The sequence below is a fragment of the Pseudophryne corroboree genome, chromosome 4 (assembly GCF_028390025.1).
Source record: "Pseudophryne corroboree isolate aPseCor3 chromosome 4, aPseCor3.hap2, whole genome shotgun sequence".
NCBI lineage: Eukaryota > Metazoa > Chordata > Amphibia > Anura > Myobatrachidae > Pseudophryne > Pseudophryne corroboree.
Window position 1 is genome coordinate 244,644,212 of NC_086447.1, and position 19,236 is coordinate 244,663,447.

General features: G+C 44.5%; 1 protein-coding gene across 3 annotated transcripts in view; it reads right to left on the bottom strand.

Moving 5' to 3' along the window:
- Positions 1-19,236, bottom strand: part of TRPC1 (transient receptor potential cation channel subfamily C member 1) — a 394,953-nt gene that overhangs the window by 184,310 nt on the left and 191,407 nt on the right. For all 3 annotated transcript variants that reach the window (XM_063915992.1, XM_063915990.1, XM_063915991.1), the window contains 3 exons: positions 13,711-13,913; positions 2,254-2,385; positions 362-557 (listed from right to left, as the gene is read on the bottom strand). In XM_063915992.1, coding sequence (XP_063772062.1) covers positions 362-557; positions 2,254-2,385; positions 13,711-13,913 — 531 coding nt within the window. The remainder of the gene's footprint in view (positions 1-361; positions 558-2,253; positions 2,386-13,710; positions 13,914-19,236) is intronic.

The window sequence follows — 19,236 nt, forward strand, 5'->3', positions numbered from 1 at the left end:
GGAAGAGGATAGGTAGAGAGGATGAGAGGGGGTTAGGAAAGGGGGTGCAGGATTGAGCCAGGGCAAGGCAAAAACAAGGAAGGAGGTGGCCCTAACTGGTCAGCAGGAGCCAGGCAGGGGTACTCCATAATGTGCAAACCACGGGGCACAGACTGCATGGAACTTGTCAATGGTGTTTCTAATAAGCCCAGTAATATATACTTAATTGCCCGATCACCACCTCTTGTTTAGATGGGGGGGTTAAGCACCATTACCTTATTATCTTTTTTTAACGAGACAAGTTATTTCACAGTGCTGTAGGACACAGAGATTATTCTAAATGAGTATTTTCCCACAGTGAATGTTACTCAGCTATGCCCACCTCCTTTTGGTTGTACTTGATCGCCAGCTTTAAACGACTCAAATTCATCCGTTCCTCCAGAAGTCCTCTCTTGTCCAGCGGTTCATCACTGGACTGATGGTTTAAAATCACTTCAAGTTCTCGGGAGTTCCTGGCCTGAGCCAACAAGTCCTTTGCAAATGTCTTGCACTTCTGAGCAAGCTCTTCATAATCATTCCTATAAGGATCAAAGATGTGTATTACAACAATGCTAGTCAGTTATGTAGAATTAGGCAATGTCTATTTTGCTATAACAGCGCAGACAATATGCGGTAACCTCAGGTTTAGGATATTATTCTGAAACAATGCAACGGCAATTTGTTGTGGAGATGAATATACAGAACGTCTGCTTGGTATCACCATACAATGGGGGTCATTCCGAGTTGATCGTAGCCGTGCTAAATTTAGCAATTTAGGTGGCCCTAACTGGTCAATTTAGCAATTTAGTACAGCTACGATCATCTTCCCAGACATGCGGGGGGACGCCCAGCACAGGGCTAGTCCGCCCCGTATGTCAGTCCGCCCCCCGCACAAGTACAAAAGCATCGCACAGCGGCGATGCTTTTGTACTTGAAGAGTAACTCCCGGCCAGCGTAGCTCCTGCGACTGGCCGGGAGTTACTCGCCGCAGCCCCGGGTCACGCAGTCGCTGTGGCCCGCATCCCCGCAAGATCCGACCTGCCTGCGTTGGCCGGACAGCGCCCCGAAAATGGCGGCTCAACGACGGCTCAACTACGCCGTGCCGCTCCCTCCCGCCCAGCGAACGATTGATAGGCAGAGGCGATCACTGGGTAATGACGGCCTTCGGCCGTCTGGCATGCGCAGTTCCGACCCGATCGCTGTGCTGCGAACAACTGCAGCGTGCGATCGGGTCAGAATGACCCCCAATGTTTCCATTCACATGCACTTAATTGTCATTTAATCAGCCGCATAAATTAGTCAAGAAATTTTGATTGATGTTGATTCATTTTAACTTTAAGTATATGTATAGAAAAACAAAAATATGTTCTTCAGTTTGTTTTTCATTACGTCAATACAATATTATCAGATAAGGTGAAGGTACAAGTCTCAACCATCAACTGCGTTTCTTAATCAGAACAGGTGTAGGAACAGCGCAGATCTATGAGTCCTTCAGTCTGGATACCACTTATGTCACATGACTTATTTTAGTGTTCTGCAAAGAAACGTGTAATTGTCAGTCAAGGTCATCTATGAATAAACGTAGCCATTAATGTTGTGTCCCAGGTTGGCAAGCTCCGTAGAAGATCATTTGTTTGCTACAAGCCTCCTTATTATGCTTCTACCTACGCATAATGTTACCAGGAAGATAACTATTACCTACGGCAGTGGTTCCCAAACTGTGTGCCGTGGCTCCCTGGGGTGCCTCGGGACACTTGCAGGGGTGCCTTGGATTGGTGGTCCAGGCCCAATTCAAATGATTTATGGTCAATATAATAGGCAAAACCAGTGCTGGTAGCTGTCAGTCATAAAATATGAAGCAACAGAAGCAAATCTTGTCCCTCACCACACAATTGAGCCTAAGGATTACATATAAACACAATCTACTTAATTTAATATTTCTTTCTAAATTTCTCAATAAGAAATTTTTGGCCATGGGGTGCCATGAAAAAAATTCTGATACTCTAGGGCACCGTGATTCAAAAAAGTTTGGAAACCACTGACCTACGGTCATTTTGAATATGCAGAACTGTCAGGATCCTATGTGTACCAGGTCAGGTCTACACACTCCTTAATGACATTTGTGCTATTTGCAATTCTATATCAATTTCCATTTTATAGAGTCATTTTCTTAATTCTTTAAACATGATAATCTATAAATAAATAAAGAATATATAACTTGATGATATCACATACCTAAATTCCACCTCTACAAGACTAAGTTCCTTCAAATCTGCACTGAGTTCAAAGGCCCGCAGAATAGGATCCTCTTCTGTTAACATTATAAGGGCTGGACTGGCCAAACATCGGTAAATATCAAGACGAAACCTGCAATATCATATTTTTAAACACCATTATTAAACACAACACTATGAATGACGAGTCAATCATTGGTGCAGTGGGAGTGATAATGCATTGGACATATATGCCTCCAAAAAAAAATAAAAAAAAATATGTGCCCAGTTCTACACCAGCAGTATGTGCACCAGGATCATGGGAGAGATGCGTCAAGCCTCCTAAATGCCCAAATTTATCAAGCCTTGGAGAGTGATAAATTGAACGGTGATAGAGTACCAACCAATCAGCTCTCAATTGTCATTTTTCAAACACAGCCTGTAACATGGCAGTTAGTAGCTGATTGGCTGGTAATTTATCACCATGCAATTTATCACTCTCCAAGGCTTGATAAATCTTGTGGACAAGTTGCCCACAGTAGATTTTATAAAATGATAGGTAGAAGCTAATTGATTGCTATGGCAACTTCCCACTTGTCCACTCTATAGTAGACATGATATATCTCCCCCTATGTCAGAAACACTGAATGTCGGATATACATACAACCAACTCAACCCATTAGTGTTTTGTGAATGTTCTGTGGCTGCCACATTTGTCTAGTACATTTATTTCAACATATGCTGTAATAGTTGCATGTACTATTCTTAGGTTTGGCTTAAATAAAATAATACAGTAGGTATATATCTCACTTCTTGTCTACCAATGACAGTAGAAGGAACGTCATGGCAAAATATGCCCTCTAAACCATATAATATAGGTATGAGCAATGAAGAAAGTTTGAGTGGTGAATTCACAATCAGCCAATCAGTAGCAACTAACCAATCATCACTTTTATGATCAGCCCTCAGATACCTAAATGTCATATGTCTACCGATAGATATATATTTGCCTCCACTGTACCGGGATCCCTCTTTTCTCCCCCATCGCATATCTTGTAAGGAGTTGCACTGTAAAATGCAATGTAATCTGCATACGGTCATAGGTGTGCAGTTCTTGTGGGCATGCCAAGTAACAATCTGTAGATTTTATGCTAAGCCAATAGACATATACTCGTGTTACATCAGCCCCAGTATCTTTATTACAACCTGTACATTGGTAAACTAAAACATTTATTCTGTAATGTGTGCAGCAATGTACAAATGGCATGCGTCTTACTTTCTAGAAATAACTAATCTCACTTCCAGCCATAACATATTCAAATCTCTCCAAGCAGAATTCATATATATGTTGATCTGCAGAGGATGGAAATTCATTTTAAATGAGTCAATTTAAACTGCAATATACACTAAGTTACTCACAAGCTTCCAATACCTAGAACATGGGTGGTCATTCCGAGTTGTTCGCTCGCTAGCTGCTTTTAGCAGCATTGCAAACGCTAGGCCGCCGCCCTCTGGGAGTGTATCTTAGTTTAGCAGATTAACGATCGAAAGATTAGCAGAATTGCTACTAAAAATTTTCAAGCAGTTTCTGAGTCGCTCCAGACCTACTCCTAGATTGCGATCAGCTCAGTCCGTTTAGTTCCTGGTAGAGATGAGCGGGTTCGGTTTCTCTGAATCCGAACCCGCCAGAACTTCATGGTTTTTTTCACGGATCCGAGCAGACTCGGATCCTCCCGCCTTGCTCGGTTAACCCGAGCGCGCCCGAACGTCATCATGACGCTGTCGGATTCTCGCGAGACTCGGATTCTATATAAGGAGCCGCGCGTCGCCGCCATTTTCACACGTGCATTGAGATTGATAGGGAGAGGACGTGGCTGGCGTCCTCTCCATTTAGATTAGGGTTGAGAGAGAGAGAGAGAGAGAGATTGACCTGAGGCTGTGATACTGTAGAAGAGAGTGCAGAGTTTAGTGACTGACGACCACAGTGACCACCAGACAGTGCAGTTGTTTGTTTTATTTAATATATCCGTTCTCTGCCTGAAAAAAACGATACACACAGTGACTCAGTCACATACCATATCTGTGTGCACTGCTCAGCCCAGTGTGCTGCATCAATGTATATATATATCTGACTGTGCTCAGCTCACACAGCTTATAATTGTGGGGGAGACTGGGGAGCACTGCAGTGCCAGTTATAGGTTATAGCAGGAGCCAGGAGTACATAATATTATATTAAAATTAAACAGTGCACACTTTTGCTGCAGGAGTGCCACTGCCAGTGTGACTAGTGACCAGTGACCTGACCACCAGTATATATAATATTAGTAGTATACTATCTCTTTATCAACCAGTCTATATTAGCAGCAGACACAGTACAGTGCGGTAGTTCACGGCTGTGGCTACCTCTGTGTCGGCACTCGGCAGCCCGTCCATAATTGTATATACCACCTAACCGTGGTTTTTTTTTCTTTCTTTATAGTCATACTAGTTACGAGTATACTATCTCTTTATCAACCAGTCTATATTAGCAGCAGACACAGTACAGTGCGGTAGTTCACGGCTGTGGCTACCTCTGTGTCGGCACTCGGCAGCCCGTCCATAATTGTATATACCACCTAACCGTGGTTTTTTTTTCTTTCTTTATACATACATACTAGTTACGAGTATACTATCTCTTTATCAACCAGTCTATATTAGCAGCAGACACAGTACAGTGCGGTAGTTCACGGCTGTGGCTACCTCTGTGTCGGCACTCGGCAGCCCGTCCATAATTGTATATACCACCTAACCGTGGTTTTTTTTTCTTTCTTTATACATACATACTAGTTACGAGTATACTATCTCTTTATCAACCAGTCTATATATTAGCAGCAGACACAGTACAGTGCGGTAGTTCACGGCTGTGGCTACCTCTGTGTCGGCACTCGGCAGCCCGTCCATAATTGTATATACCACCTAACCGTGGTTTTTTTTTCTTTCTTTATACATACATACTAGTTACGAGTATACTATCTCTTTATCAACCAGTCTATATATTAGCAGCAGACACAGTACAGTGCGGTAGTTCACGGCTGTGGCTACCTCTGTGTCGGCACTCGGCAGCCCGTCCATAATTGTATATACCACCTAACCGTGGTTTTTTTTTCTTTCTTTATAGTCATACTAGTTACGAGTATACTATCTCTTTATCAACCAGTCTATATTAGCAGCAGACACAGTACAGTGCGGTAGTTCACGGCTGTGGCTACCTCTGTGTCGGCACTCGGCAGCCCGTCCATAATTGTATATACCACCTAACCGTGGTTTTTTTTTCTTTCTTTATACATACATACTAGTTACGAGTATACTATCTCTTTATCAACCAGTCTATATATTAGCAGCAGACACAGTACAGTGCGGTAGTTCACGGCTGTGGCTACCTCTGTGTCGGCACTCGGCAGCCCGTCCATAATTGTATATACCACCTAACCGTGGTTTTTTTTTCTTTCTTTATAGTCATACTAGTTACGAGTATACTATCTCTTTATCAACCAGTCTATATTAGCAGCAGACACAGTACAGTGCGGTAGTTCATGGCTGTGGCTACCTCTGTGTCGGCACTCGGCAGCCCGTCCATAATTGTATATACCACCTAACCGTGGTTTTTTTTTCTTTCTTTATACATACATACTAGTTACGAGTATACTATCTCTTTATCAACCAGTCTATATATTAGCAGCAGACACAGTACAGTGCGGTAGTTCACGGCTGTGGCTACCTCTGTGTCGGCACTCGGCAGCCCGTCCATAATTGTATACTAGTATCCAATCCATCCATCTCCATTGTTTACCTGAGGTGCCTTTTAGTTGTGCCTATTAAAATATGGAGAACAAAAATGTTGAGGTTCCAAAATTAGGGAAAGATCAAGATCCACTTCCACCTCGTGCTGAAGCTGCTGCCACTAGTCATGGCCGAGACGATGAAATGCCAGCAACGTCGTCTGCCAAGGCCGATGCCCAATGTCATAGTACAGAGCATGTCAAATCCAAAACACCAAATATCAGTAAAAAAAGGACTCCAAAACCTAAAATAAAATTGTCGGAGGAGAAGCGTAAACTTGCCAATATGCCATTTACCACACGGAGTGGCAAGGAACGGCTGAGGCCCTGGCCTATGTTCATGGCTAGTGGTTCAGCTTCACATGAGGATGGAAGCACTCAGCCTCTCGCTAGAAAAATGAAAAGACTAAAGCTGGCAAAAGCAGTAGCACCGCAAAGAACTGTGCGTTCTTCGAAATCCCAAATCCACAAGGAGAGTCCGACTCCAATTGTGTCGGTTGCGATGCCTGACCTTCCCAACACTGGACGTGAAGAGCATGCGCCTTCCACCATTTGCACGCCCCCTGCAAGTGATGGAAGGAGCACCCGCAGTCCAGTTCCTGATAGTCAGATTGAAGATGTCAGTGTTGAAGTACACCAGGATGAGGAGGATATGGGTGTTGCTGGCGCTGGGGAGGAAATTGACCAGGAGGATTCTGATGGTGAGGTGGTTTGTTTAAGTCAGGCACCCGGGGAGACACCTGTTGTCCGTGGTAGGAATATGGCCGTTGACATGCCTGGTGAAAATACCAAAAAAATCAGCTCTTCGGTGTGGAAGTATTTCACCAGAAATGCGGACAACAGGTGTCAAGCCGTGTGTTCCCTTTGTCAAGCTGTAATAAGTAGGGGTAAGGACGTTAACCACCTCGGAACATCCTCCCTTATACGTCACCTGCAGCGCATTCATAATAAGTCAGTGACAAGTTCAAAAACTTTGGGTGACAGCGGAAGCAGTCCACTGACCAGTAAATCCCTTCCTCTTGTAACCAAGCTCACGCAAACCACCCCACCAACTCCCTCAGTGTCAATTTCCTCCTTCCCCAGGAATGCCAATAGTCCTGCAGGCAATGTCACTGGCAATTCTGACGAGTCCTCTCCTGCCTGGGATTCCTCCGATGCATCCTTGCGTGTAACGCCTACTGCTGCTGGCGCTGCTGTTGTTGCTGCTGGGAGTCGATGGTCATCCCAGAGGGGAAGTCGTAAGCCCACTTGTACTACTTCCAGTAAGCAATTGACTGTTCAACAGTCCTTTGCGAGGAAGATGAAATATCACAGCAGTCATCCTGCTGCAAAGCGGATAACTGAGGCCTTGACAACTATGTTGGTGTTAGACGTGCGTCCGGTATCCGCCGTTAGTTCACAGGGAACTAGACAATTTATTGAGGCAGTGTGCCCCCGTTACCAAATACCATCTAGGTTCCACTTCTCTAGGCAGGCGATACCGAGAATGTACACGGACGTCAGAAAAAGACTCACCAGTGTCCTAAAAAATGCAGTTGTACCCAATGTCCACTTAACCACGGACATGTGGACAAGTGGAGCAGGGCAGGGTCAGGACTATATGACTGTGACAGCCCACTGGGTAGATGTATGGACTCCCGCCGCAAGAACAGCAGCGGCGGCACCAGTAGCAGCATCTCGCAAACGCCAACTCTTTCCTAGGCAGGCTACGCTTTGTATCACCGCTTTCCAGAATACGCACACAGCTGAAAACCTCTTACGGCAACTGAGGAAGATCATCGCGGAATGGCTTACCCCAATTGGACTCTCCTGTGGATTTGTGGCATCGGACAACGCCAGCAATATTGTGTGTGCATTAAATATGGGCAAATTCCAGCACGTCCCATGTTTTGCACATACCTTGAATTTGGTGGTGCAGAATTTTTTTTAAAACGACAGGGGCGTGCAAGAGATGCTGTCGGTGGCCAGAAGAATTGCGGGACACTTTCGGCGTACAGGCACCACGTACAGAAGACTGGAGCACCACCAAAAACTACTGAACCTGCCCTGCCATCATCTGAAGCAAGAAGAGGTAACGAGGTGGAATTCAACCCTCTATATGCTTCAGAGGTTGGAGGAGCAGCAAAAGGCCATTCAAGCCTATACAATTGAGCACGATATAGTAGGTGGAATGCACCTGTCTCAAGCGCAGTGGAGAATGATTTCAACGTTGTGCAAGGTTCTGATGCCCTTTGAACTTGCCACACGTGAAGTCAGTTCAGACACTGCCAGCCTGAGTCAGGTCATTCCCCTCATCAGGCTTTTGCAGAAGAAGCTGGAGACATTGAAGGAGGAGCTAACACGGAGCGATTCCGCTAGGCATGTGGGACTTGTGGATGGAGCCCTTAATTAGCTTAACAAGGATTCACGGGTGGTCAATCTGTTGAAATCAGAGCACTACATTTTGGCCACCGTGCTCGATCCTAGATTTAAAGCCTACCTTGGATCTCTCTTTCCGGCAGACACAAGTCTGCTGGGGTTGAAAGACCTGCTGGTGACAAAATTGTCAAGTCAAGCGGAACGCGACCTGTCAACATCTCCTCCTTCACATTCTCCCGCAACTGGGGGTGCGAGGAAAAGGCTCAGAATTCCGAGCCCACCCGCTGGCGGTGATGCAGGGCAGTCTGGAGCGACTGCTGATGCTGACATCTGGTCCGGACTGAAGGACCTGACAACGATTACGGACATGTCGTCTACTGTCACTGCATATGATTCTCTCAACATTGATAGAATGGTGGAGGATTATATGAGTGACCGCATCCAAGTAGGCACGTCACACAGTCCGTACTTATACTGGCAGGAAAAAGAGGCAATTTGGAGGCCCTTGCACAAACTGGCTTTATTCTACCTAAGTTGCCCTCCCACAAGTGTGTACTCCGAAAGAGTGTTTAGTGCCGCCGCTCACCTTGTCAGCAATCGGCGTACGAGGTTATATCCAGAAAATGTGGAGAAGATGATGTTCATTAAAATGAATTATAATCAATTCCTCCGCGGAGACATTGACCAGCAGCAATTGCCTCCACAAAGTACACAGGGAGCTGAGATGGTGGATTCCAGTGGGGACGAATTGATAATCTGTGAGGAGGGGGATGTACACGGTGATATATCGGAGGGTGATGATGAGGTGGACATCTTGCCTCTGTAGAGCCAGTTTGTGCAAGGAGAGATTAATTGATTCTTTTTTGGGGGGGGTCCAAACCAACCCGTCATATCAGTCACAGTCGTGTGGCAGACCCTGTCACTGAAATGATGGGTTGGTTAAAGTGTGCATGTCCTGTTTTGTTTATACAACATAAGGGTGGGAGGGCCCAAGGACAATTCCATCTTGCACCTCTTTTTTCTTTTCTTTTTCTTTGCGTCATGTGCTGTTTGGGGAGGGTTTTTTGGAAGGGCCATCCTGCGTGACACTGCAGTGCCACTCCTAGATGGGCCCGGTGTTTGTGTCGGCCACTAGGGTCGCTAGTCTTACTCACACAGTCAGCTACCTCATTGCGCCTCTTTTTTTCTTTGCGTCATGTGCTGTTTGGGGAGGGTTTTTTGGAAGGGACATCCTGCGTGACACTGCAGTGCCACTCCTAGATGGGCCCGGTGTTTGTGTCGGCCACTAGGGTCGCTAGTCTTACTCACACAGTCAGCTACCTCATTGCGCCTCTTTTTTTCTTTGCGTCATGTGCTGTTTGGGGAGTATTTTTTTGAAGGGCCATCCTGCGTGACACTGCAGTGCCACTCCTAGATGGGCCAGGTGTTTGTGTCGGCCACTTGGGTCGCTTATCTTAGTCACACAGCGACCTCGGTGCAAATTTTAGGACTAAAAATAATATTGTGAGGTGTGAGGTGTTCAGAATAGACTGAAAATGAGTATAAATTATGGTTATTGAGGTTAATAATACTATGGGATCAAAATGACCGCAAATTCAATGATTTAAGCTGTTTTTTAGTGTTTTTTGAAAAAAACACCCGAATCCAAAACACACCCGAATCCGACAAAAAAAATTCGGTGAGGTTTTGCCAAAACGCGGTCGAACCCAAAACACGGCCGCGGAACCGAACCCAAAACCAAAACACAAAACCCGAAAAATTTCAGGCGCTCATCTCTAGTTCCTGGTTTGACGTCACAAACACACCCTCTGTTCGGTCAGCCATTCCGTTTCTCCAGACACTCCTGCGTTTTTGCCTGGCACGCCTGCGTTTTTTAGCACACTCCCGGAAAACGCTCAGTTACTACCCAGAAACGCCCCTTTCCTGTCAATCATTCACCGATCAGCAAAGCGACTGAAAAGCGTTGCACGAACACCAGCAAAACTGCTACGTTTTTAGTTAAATAACTAAGCGCATGCGCACTGCGTACCATGAGCATGCACATTTAGCAACAAATCGCAGCATAGCGAAAATCGGCAACGAGCGAACAACTCGGAATGACCACCATAGTTAACCTGAACATCATCTACCAGTTAGCTTACTCTGGCCACACACGGATTTTACCATGTGTGGCCAGTGCGCTACATGATTAAATCTGTTTGGAAAACAAGTTCTATTTCAGGGCACTGCAGTTCAATACGCATTAATATAACTAGGGAGGAGCGTCTGTCATAGGGACTGACGTTTTCTGTGACTGCTCCATTTGTTCCCCTGACCTAAGTGCGGATTTCCCACAGTGAAAGCACACAAGTACACAAGCTCTCAGTTTTTCTTCAACTAACTTGTAGATCCAGCCTCACACTACCATCACTGACACCAATTTCCTCTGCCAAGCCAACCTCTCTTATTAACTGTTATTTATGCACATTGTAAATACTATTTGTGTACAGTGTTCTTGGCAACAAATGCCCTGCTATAAATGTCCCCCAAAAGACTGTTCCCGGCAAAACATTTTATAACAATTTTTCATTAAAATAAATATTTATTTCTGTAATATAAGCATGTGTGTCAGTTATACAAAGTAAAATGGAGACATATACACAGAAAATTGATCCATAATTGATTTCAGGGCTAAATTTATTAAGCATCATATTTAAACTGGACTGAAACTGCCTGTGATATCTCACAAAAGTGGCGAGATCTCGCACATGCCCAGTGAGCCGGCCGGGGAACAGACACATTAGCATTAGGCTGATGCGCTGTGGGTGGTCTGGCAGCAATCGACGTTCATACATCTCGGTGCTGCTGCTTACTGCTTCGGTAAAGAGGCAAAGCAGGAAGCATTACACCGGCACAATTTGTGCGTATTAAACACCCCCTACTACTCTAGAAATCATGTACAGGGGCCCCTTCATTCAGCCCAATGCCCCCTTCTACAGTTTAGTGTTCTCCCTTCTGCTCCATCTCCCACCATCGGGATGCGGTCAAGATCCCGCCGGACGAAATCCCGGCGGTAGAAATACCGACGCCGGAATCCCGACCGGCACAATCCCGACATATTCTCCCTCCGTGGGAGTCCACGACACCCATAGAGGGAGAATATAATAGTGTGCCAAGCGTAGCGAGGCACCGTGCCCGCAAGGGGCTACGTTCCGCTCGCCACCCCTGTCGGGATTGTGTGGTCGGGATTCCGGCGTTGGGATTTGGACCGCCGGGATCCCGTCCAGCGGGATTTAGTACTGATCCCCCACCATCTGTGCAGTAAAGGAGTAATTAGCAGAAATTACTGCTCCAGGTCCTACATGTTGAACGGAAAATATAACACGCCCTACTGCCTGCGGGACATTAAAGCTGCCACTGATAGCACCCCCTACCACTGGAGGATGGGTAGGGGCCCCAGTGCTTTGCTGTGCCCAGGGGCCTACACAGCTGTTAAGATGGCCCTGGCCCAGAATGTCACCCACTGCATCTCCCCAGTGTCACCTATTGTTTCTTCCAAGCGTCACCCACGGTCTGTCATCATAGTAGGATTCAGGGGGCGGCACCAAGGCACTGTCGTTAAATTATTATTTAAGCAACGGCTCTACCCTCACCAGGGGACCACTAGCAGCGGTGCAGCTGGTTGGCTGAGCTGGGGGGCAGGGCGCCAGCTGCCCCCGGGCCAGTACAGTTTTAATCAACCAGGGCAGCTGTAGCCACGCTCTGTATGTCCATAGCTGTCTGCGGGAGGTAGGCAGATGATGCTCTCCAGCCCTCTGTGCTGTAACAAAGTCTATGCCTTCCTACCAGGTCACTATCTCCCCATTACCCTCTCTCTCCTGTCACCCTCTGCCTCTCCAAGGCATCAAGCTCTCCCCGTCATATGGATATGGCATTCCCTTTGAGGCTAAACCCTTGTTGCGAGGTCATGCCCTTGTTGCAATACCCGTTCCTCTTCCCCTGTCATGGTTCCCCGTCATTTTGTTCCTGATCCGCCTCTGCTTGTCACCCACTGATTCTCTCCAAGTGTCACCCACTGTCTCTCCCATTTGTAGGAGGGCGCACATTTATAGTTGAAGGGGGCGCCGAACACCCTAGCACCTGCCCTGACTGCAACTTCATAAATTGGATGGTTTCTATCTTTTACATTGAAGAAATTGGGACATTGTTTAAAAAAAAACTTTCTTCCAGTTTTGACTGTTTACTAAACCAATTTGCCTCAAGAGTCAATGAGCCCCATTTAATAATGATACCAAATAGCAGCAGCATGTTAAGTTTAGTATCACAGCGATGCATACAAATACGTTGCCGATATTTAACTTAACAGAGTTCCCACTGTCCAGCGAGGTCCCACAGTGTTCCCCTCCTTGGAGTTGTTCCGTCCCATGTTGCCAGCAGTCTACCGCTACTGTCAATGAGCTACTGACTAACCTGCATGCTCATCAGTACTACAACCTGGCCGGAACTCAGCAAAACCTGGCTTTTGCTGGGTCTTCTCTGACTCTCGCCATCTGTAAATTATGTAAGCAATACAATCCAGTGGATTCTACTTAGGGGCTGGCGGACTGCATCCCCCCCAGTAAAATCTGCCACACGCAGGGACTGACTAGCAGTGGCAGTGACATTGCATAGAAAGCATTCCCTGCTAATCACAGCTAGATAGGCAGACCCAAGAAGATGTGTTTTCTCCCCCTAGGACTGCCAGTCCTGACTGCCATAGCCGAGAGAGTGCTTCCCACAGGAAGCCACTCCCCTGCTAATACATCAACCATTTTAGGCTTCTACAGACTGCAACTGATGCAGTCCTAAGCTAATCTTACCACTGTCTGCTAGTCATAGGGGCTATGACTCATTTTTAAATGGAGCTCCGTGTAATGAAACTTTGTTTAAAGTCACATTTTTATGAGATGTACAGTAGTTGCTAATTTTTAAGCTTGTCCACTTAAGTGTGTTATAAACATACACTGGACACATAGGCCGATTCTGATCTATTCTCTGACCACAACTGATGACCACAAGTTAGCTACACATATTGATGATGTTCCATCCACATGGGGGATGGCAAGAACAGCCACAATATACTGTAACTGCACACAACAGCTGATATCAGTCATCTTCCAACTATTTCTAGGCCTGCCACACAATAGTCAGACTGGCTATGGTCACATTATTATCACATATCATTATAATTTTGGTGCCTCATCTGCGGTAATAGTGGTGAAATCACAGTCACAGATTGCTGACAGCTACAGAATCTATCCCTTCTTCCACCGTGAAACCCTAACCTGGAATGTCTTAGGCTGTCTTTCTTGTTCTTGGCTGTACACAGGGTACACTCACAGCCCACTGCATGAGGCTTAGGGAGAGACACGTCTTGTTTCAAAAGCATTGTAAGGATCTCATAGTTGTTTCTGTGAGCAGCTAAAATGACAGGGGCCACGTCCATGGTTGTGGAATACTCTGGATTCTGTATACGCTCCATGAGTTTCTGAAATATGAAACAGATGTTAAGATTGCATCAAGTGCAAATAAACTGTAGAGGCAGAGAGGATAATTATGATTACAATCATGCATAATAAACATTAATTGCATTGTAATAATAATATAATAAATAATACAATATAATAATGTTTATAGATGATTTTTTTATTGTAGATATCTTCCTTCTTGTGTGCTAATACTGCGTGCAAGCTACTGAGTGAAGATTTTATTTGTCCTTGAGCTAGAACTCATCCTGCTGTAGGGGTACACAATGTGTTAGCAACTAATGTGGGCCACAAGTAAGAAATCCTGATCACAATTTATAATATTGGGCCTGAATTATATCAACTCCGCGCATAAACTGGACACAAACTGGCTTTCATCGCCACCATCGATTTAGGGATTGAAAGATCGGGAGCACTGATCAAAGTGTAGTGAGAAGACCATGATGGTCCCATGACTATCAGCATTGCATAATTACTAGGGAAGGTCATATTCTATTAGTACAGGTTGAGTATCCCTTATCCAAAATGCTTGGGACCAGAGGTATTTTGGATATGGGATTTTTCCGTATTTTGGAATAATTGCATACCATAATGAGATATCATGGCGATGGGACCTAAATCTAAGCACAGAATGCATTTATGTTACATATACACCTTATACACACAGCCTGAAGGTCATTTTAGCCAATATTTTTTTATAACTTTGTGCATTAAACAAAGTGTGTCTACATTCACACAATTCATTCATGTTTCATATACACCTTATATACACAGCCTGAAGGTCATTTAATACAGTATTTTTAATAACTTTGTGTATTAAACAAAGTTTGTGTACATTGAGCCATCTAAAAAAAACAAAGGTTTCACTATCTCACTCTCACTCAAAAAAGTCCGTATTTCGGAATATTCCGTATTTCGGAATATATGGATATGGGATACTCAACCTGTATAACAAAAGTCTGGACTTAACTTCAGGAAACTAAGAGGATTAACCGGGAGACAGGTTGTAGATAGTGGAGATACTGATAAAGCTAAATATTTATCATATATAAAACCCTTTATGAGGTCTAAGAACACTGTACGCTATTTACGTATGAAGTACCGTAAGGGTACGCTCGTTGCGTAACAATCGCTTAGCCGTGGTCGAGACGCTCAAGCGTCACGTTCGCTCACGGCCAAGAGATCACAGGCAGGCACGCTATTGGCTGCTGACTAACGTAATGGTTCACTATAGCGTAACGGACGCTGTATCGGGTGCGGGCTGCTCGAGCGATACAGACGCTCATGAGAATACGCTGTTGGTATCAGGCACACTTATAGGTGAGCGACTACCGTAATGCTACGCTATCAGCGTAGCGGACGCTCGAGACCACGAGGAGATCACGAGCGGCGCAGACGCTCACAATGTTAAACCTTTATATCTAAACCATAAACAATGTAATATGCAGTAAAACCTTTGTGTAGAGATAGGGTGTAGATGCAACCTAGTGTAACCTTATTAACTTAAAAGCTGTTTGAGCGTCACCGACGCTCTGAGAATACTAAACACTATAAGAAATACACAGATACCTGGGCTTAGGGTCCAACGCCTAATATATATATATATTATGAATGATATACTTGCAAAAGAATTAACACAATACAAGTCATACACTACAATATAACATAGACTACCTAACCAGATAACTACACAGGAAATACAATACAATACAATTACGTTTTAAGGGAAAATAAGAGAGAAAGAGGAGAAGAGAGAGAGAGAGAGAGAGAAATGGCCCACAATAACAGTAAGAACAATATGGTTGCGGAGAAACACTTACGCACAAGGGGAAACGATCGCATGCGCCTCTGGACATCCAGCTCCCGATTTTCAGCAATGATAACCGTTGAAGAGTGAGAGCTGGATGTGATCGGCTTGTCTATTTATGCCCCACACACAATACAATTCAATGGTCCCTACAATCTCATTGTTCATTGGACACAGGAATTCCTCCTCGCATTATAACAAAAGGTCATAGGTTGATTCATACAGGTGGGCCGTGACTATTTCCAACAGCTCAGGTGGGAGGGAAACTGGGTTTCCCGTCGCATGGATAAGTAAGTGCAAATACAGTAAATGTTCATAAACTTCTTATGTCCATAACTATTCGCACGAGCGATTAATCCGCTTCAAACCAACACCGGAATATTGCTAATTAAATACTCTTCCGATGGGTACTAAACACCACTGTATTACTCCTGTCTGTCCCTTCGTATCAAACAAAGAGGGATTTCTCTGTTCATGAACATTCTACATTAACCAAACTTTCAGAATCTATCAAAGGGACCATGATCTACAAAATACATTATATAGTGGAAATATGTAATGATTGAGTCGCACGCTACGATCACATAAACTCTACCGTAAATACGCATACCGTGCGCCTGCGGGTGCCCGCGACTGTGAGTATGCGCACGTACGGGAGAGCGTACGCATGCGCAGCACGGACCTGTGTGAGGTGCAAATATGGTAGTGTGCATAGAGATATTTTTCTGACTTTGACAGTCCACCCTTTGGCAGTCAACAATAACTGCCACCTTCTAAAACATTTCAAAAAGAGAAAAATATATGTCAGGGGTTAATACATTTACATGGTTGGGTAGGGGAGGAGAGGAGAAGGTAGGAAAAAGGGTATGACCTAGTGAGATAGCAGAAGCATGTGTGTATGAATCCGTGCTTGGGGGTCATGTATCATCGTGCCGTACGTGTTTTAAATCAAGCTTCGAGGTATTGCGAAGTATACATTTGAATTCCTTCTTATCCCGTGGTACGGGTCTGTGGATGGGCTGTCAAACTTTACCGAGCTCTTTTCGGCTTTGGTTGTAACAAAATGGGGGAGCACATTTTAGTTGATGATACATGAATGGGGGAGATATGTGATTGCTGATATCTGTGCCTGTATTCCCTATCGACTATGTGTGTCATTACCTGAGGGTTGTAGAAATGAAGAAAAGACATAATTACGGTAAATGCGGTGGTATTCTATTTCAGGTAAATGTACGTTCGTCGATTGAGGTCTTGTTTGGTGTCTGTTGAATGCAGTCTTCTTTGTGCTTTTGCCCATAAGGGGCGAGCAAAAGCTGTCAATGTCCATAGATTTACAAAAGTGTTGGGCTAGCGTGATTTTAAAATTTCTAGGGAAACTGGGGATCCATGGCATAGTTCATCAAAAATCTGTGTATCAGGTTGTCAAAACTTCTTCTTTAATCCATCTGTTGTCTATATATCGGCTCATCAAATTCCTCGTCCAAGTGGGTCTTTTTACCTTGGAGGAAACGGAAAAACAGGTGAAAGAAACGGACCGTAGAAATCGCATTTTCATCACATCATTGTTTCTACATTTGGGTCATAAATCAGATCCATGGGAATTACAGTTTCCTCACTCCTTAAACTCATTACCTCAGGTAGTACTTTTCCAATATAACACAATCCTTCAGAGTTTGGGGCAAGCCACTTGTACGCCTTCCTCCCGCATATGAAATATGCATCATCGGGGAGAACATATGGGACGGAGTAGGACATAACCATATTACACATCTTCCATGTGAAATCTCCTAACCCTAATTCTCCCATCTGTCTAGTACTCGTATCAGCTTGTACGATATGTGCACAGTATCCTGGTGATACCTCTCCAACTCTCGTAATCCTATTTCCTAAGGTATACCTATATCGGAAAGATTTTCCTCTACTGGCTATGTGGCGTACAAGCTCTGTATCTGTAGGCATTCTATCTGCTCTATGCGAAAAGGTCATGGTTTGGTTACTCCATGACACTTCCCAATTTCCCGGCTTTCAGGGATTGGAGATGTTAAAACATAATAGGGACCTATCCACATGGTATTGGTGGAGCTTCAAACTAGGAGGGCTGGAGATATTAAACCTCCTGTCCACCGGTCTCCCACCCTTTAGCTCAAGTACCTCCCCTATCGTTAAAGGAAATGGTACTAGTCCTGATTTGCTATGACCTTGAGGTACTTGAGAGCATACCCAACAATCTGTTTGATTTAGCACACTACCCACTAAGGAGTGATAGTCACTCAAGGGATGCCGGTCCATGTGGATATTAAAACTGGATTGGCATTTCTTGATGCACCCATCCTCAACTACATTGTCACAGAGCCTACAGATACAGTTTTCTTTTCAGCTAACAAATGTTTACAAATAACATGGCTGCTAGATCGTTTCCGGTACTCGCCTTTTGCTTGGTGGTTGTCTTGCTATTGGAAATTTACACCTCCGTCTCAGTCATCGGAACCTTTCTGGATCCTTTCTCGACCTCTCTGGTACTCTCGCCGGAACAGACTGCTCTGGTCAACATCATGGTCAACAGGAAAATCCAGATCACAGTCTCTTGGGGCAAGTCCATCTTACAGGAGGAGAAAAGAAGAAATTTGTAATGAGGGTACAGGAAAACAGTTAGAGGGGGAGAGAAACTTGTTACGATAATTAAGTTCTCTAGTCTTGTTGTTCTTCTTGTTCTGCTGTCATCTCAAAAAGGTGCTGTCTCTCAGTCTTCCAAACGAACATTCCGGTGATGCAATATTCCCTCCAAACCAGCGATCTTTCTGTAAGGAGCAAAAAAAATCTTGCATTACCATTTGCCTAACTGAGGTGTGACATACCATCTTTAAAACATGAAAGCATGAGTGAGAAGAGAGAGAAAACAACAACAGCAAAAAAAAAAAAAAAGAGAGAGAGAACAATTCATATATGTATATATATAACATAACACATCAATAAACAACAACAGGAAAAAAAAACATTTTTCAAACAAACAGTTTTCAAACATTTTAAAACATTTTAAAACATTGTCAGATCATCAGGCAGTCATATCTACATGTCTAATGGTTTCCTTGCGCAGTCCCTCCCCCCAGCACTTCCATATTCCATTGTCTGTATCTGGCCAGAATACATTGATGCGGATAGGTCATGCTGGGGTTTGGTAGACTTCTGCAAAGACCAAGTATATATGCAATGTTTGAATCCTACCAATATTCGTCAGAGATGGGGAGAGAGAAAAAGAAACATTTCACAGATACATTTACAACGTTTCACCCGGTCATTCCTGTGTCTTCAGGGAATGACCTCCCAATTTATTAACTATAACCTCTGGCTTACCATCAGTCCTAATGATCACCTTTCCTGACTGCACATTATGGGTGTGGGCCAAAATTCTTCCTATATGATCCCTGATTATAATTTGGTGTGTCATAATTTTGCTCATTTCTTGGTCTAGGGGGTCTGACTTTAGGTGGGTTATTACAGTTGCTGGCATAATGCCCTTC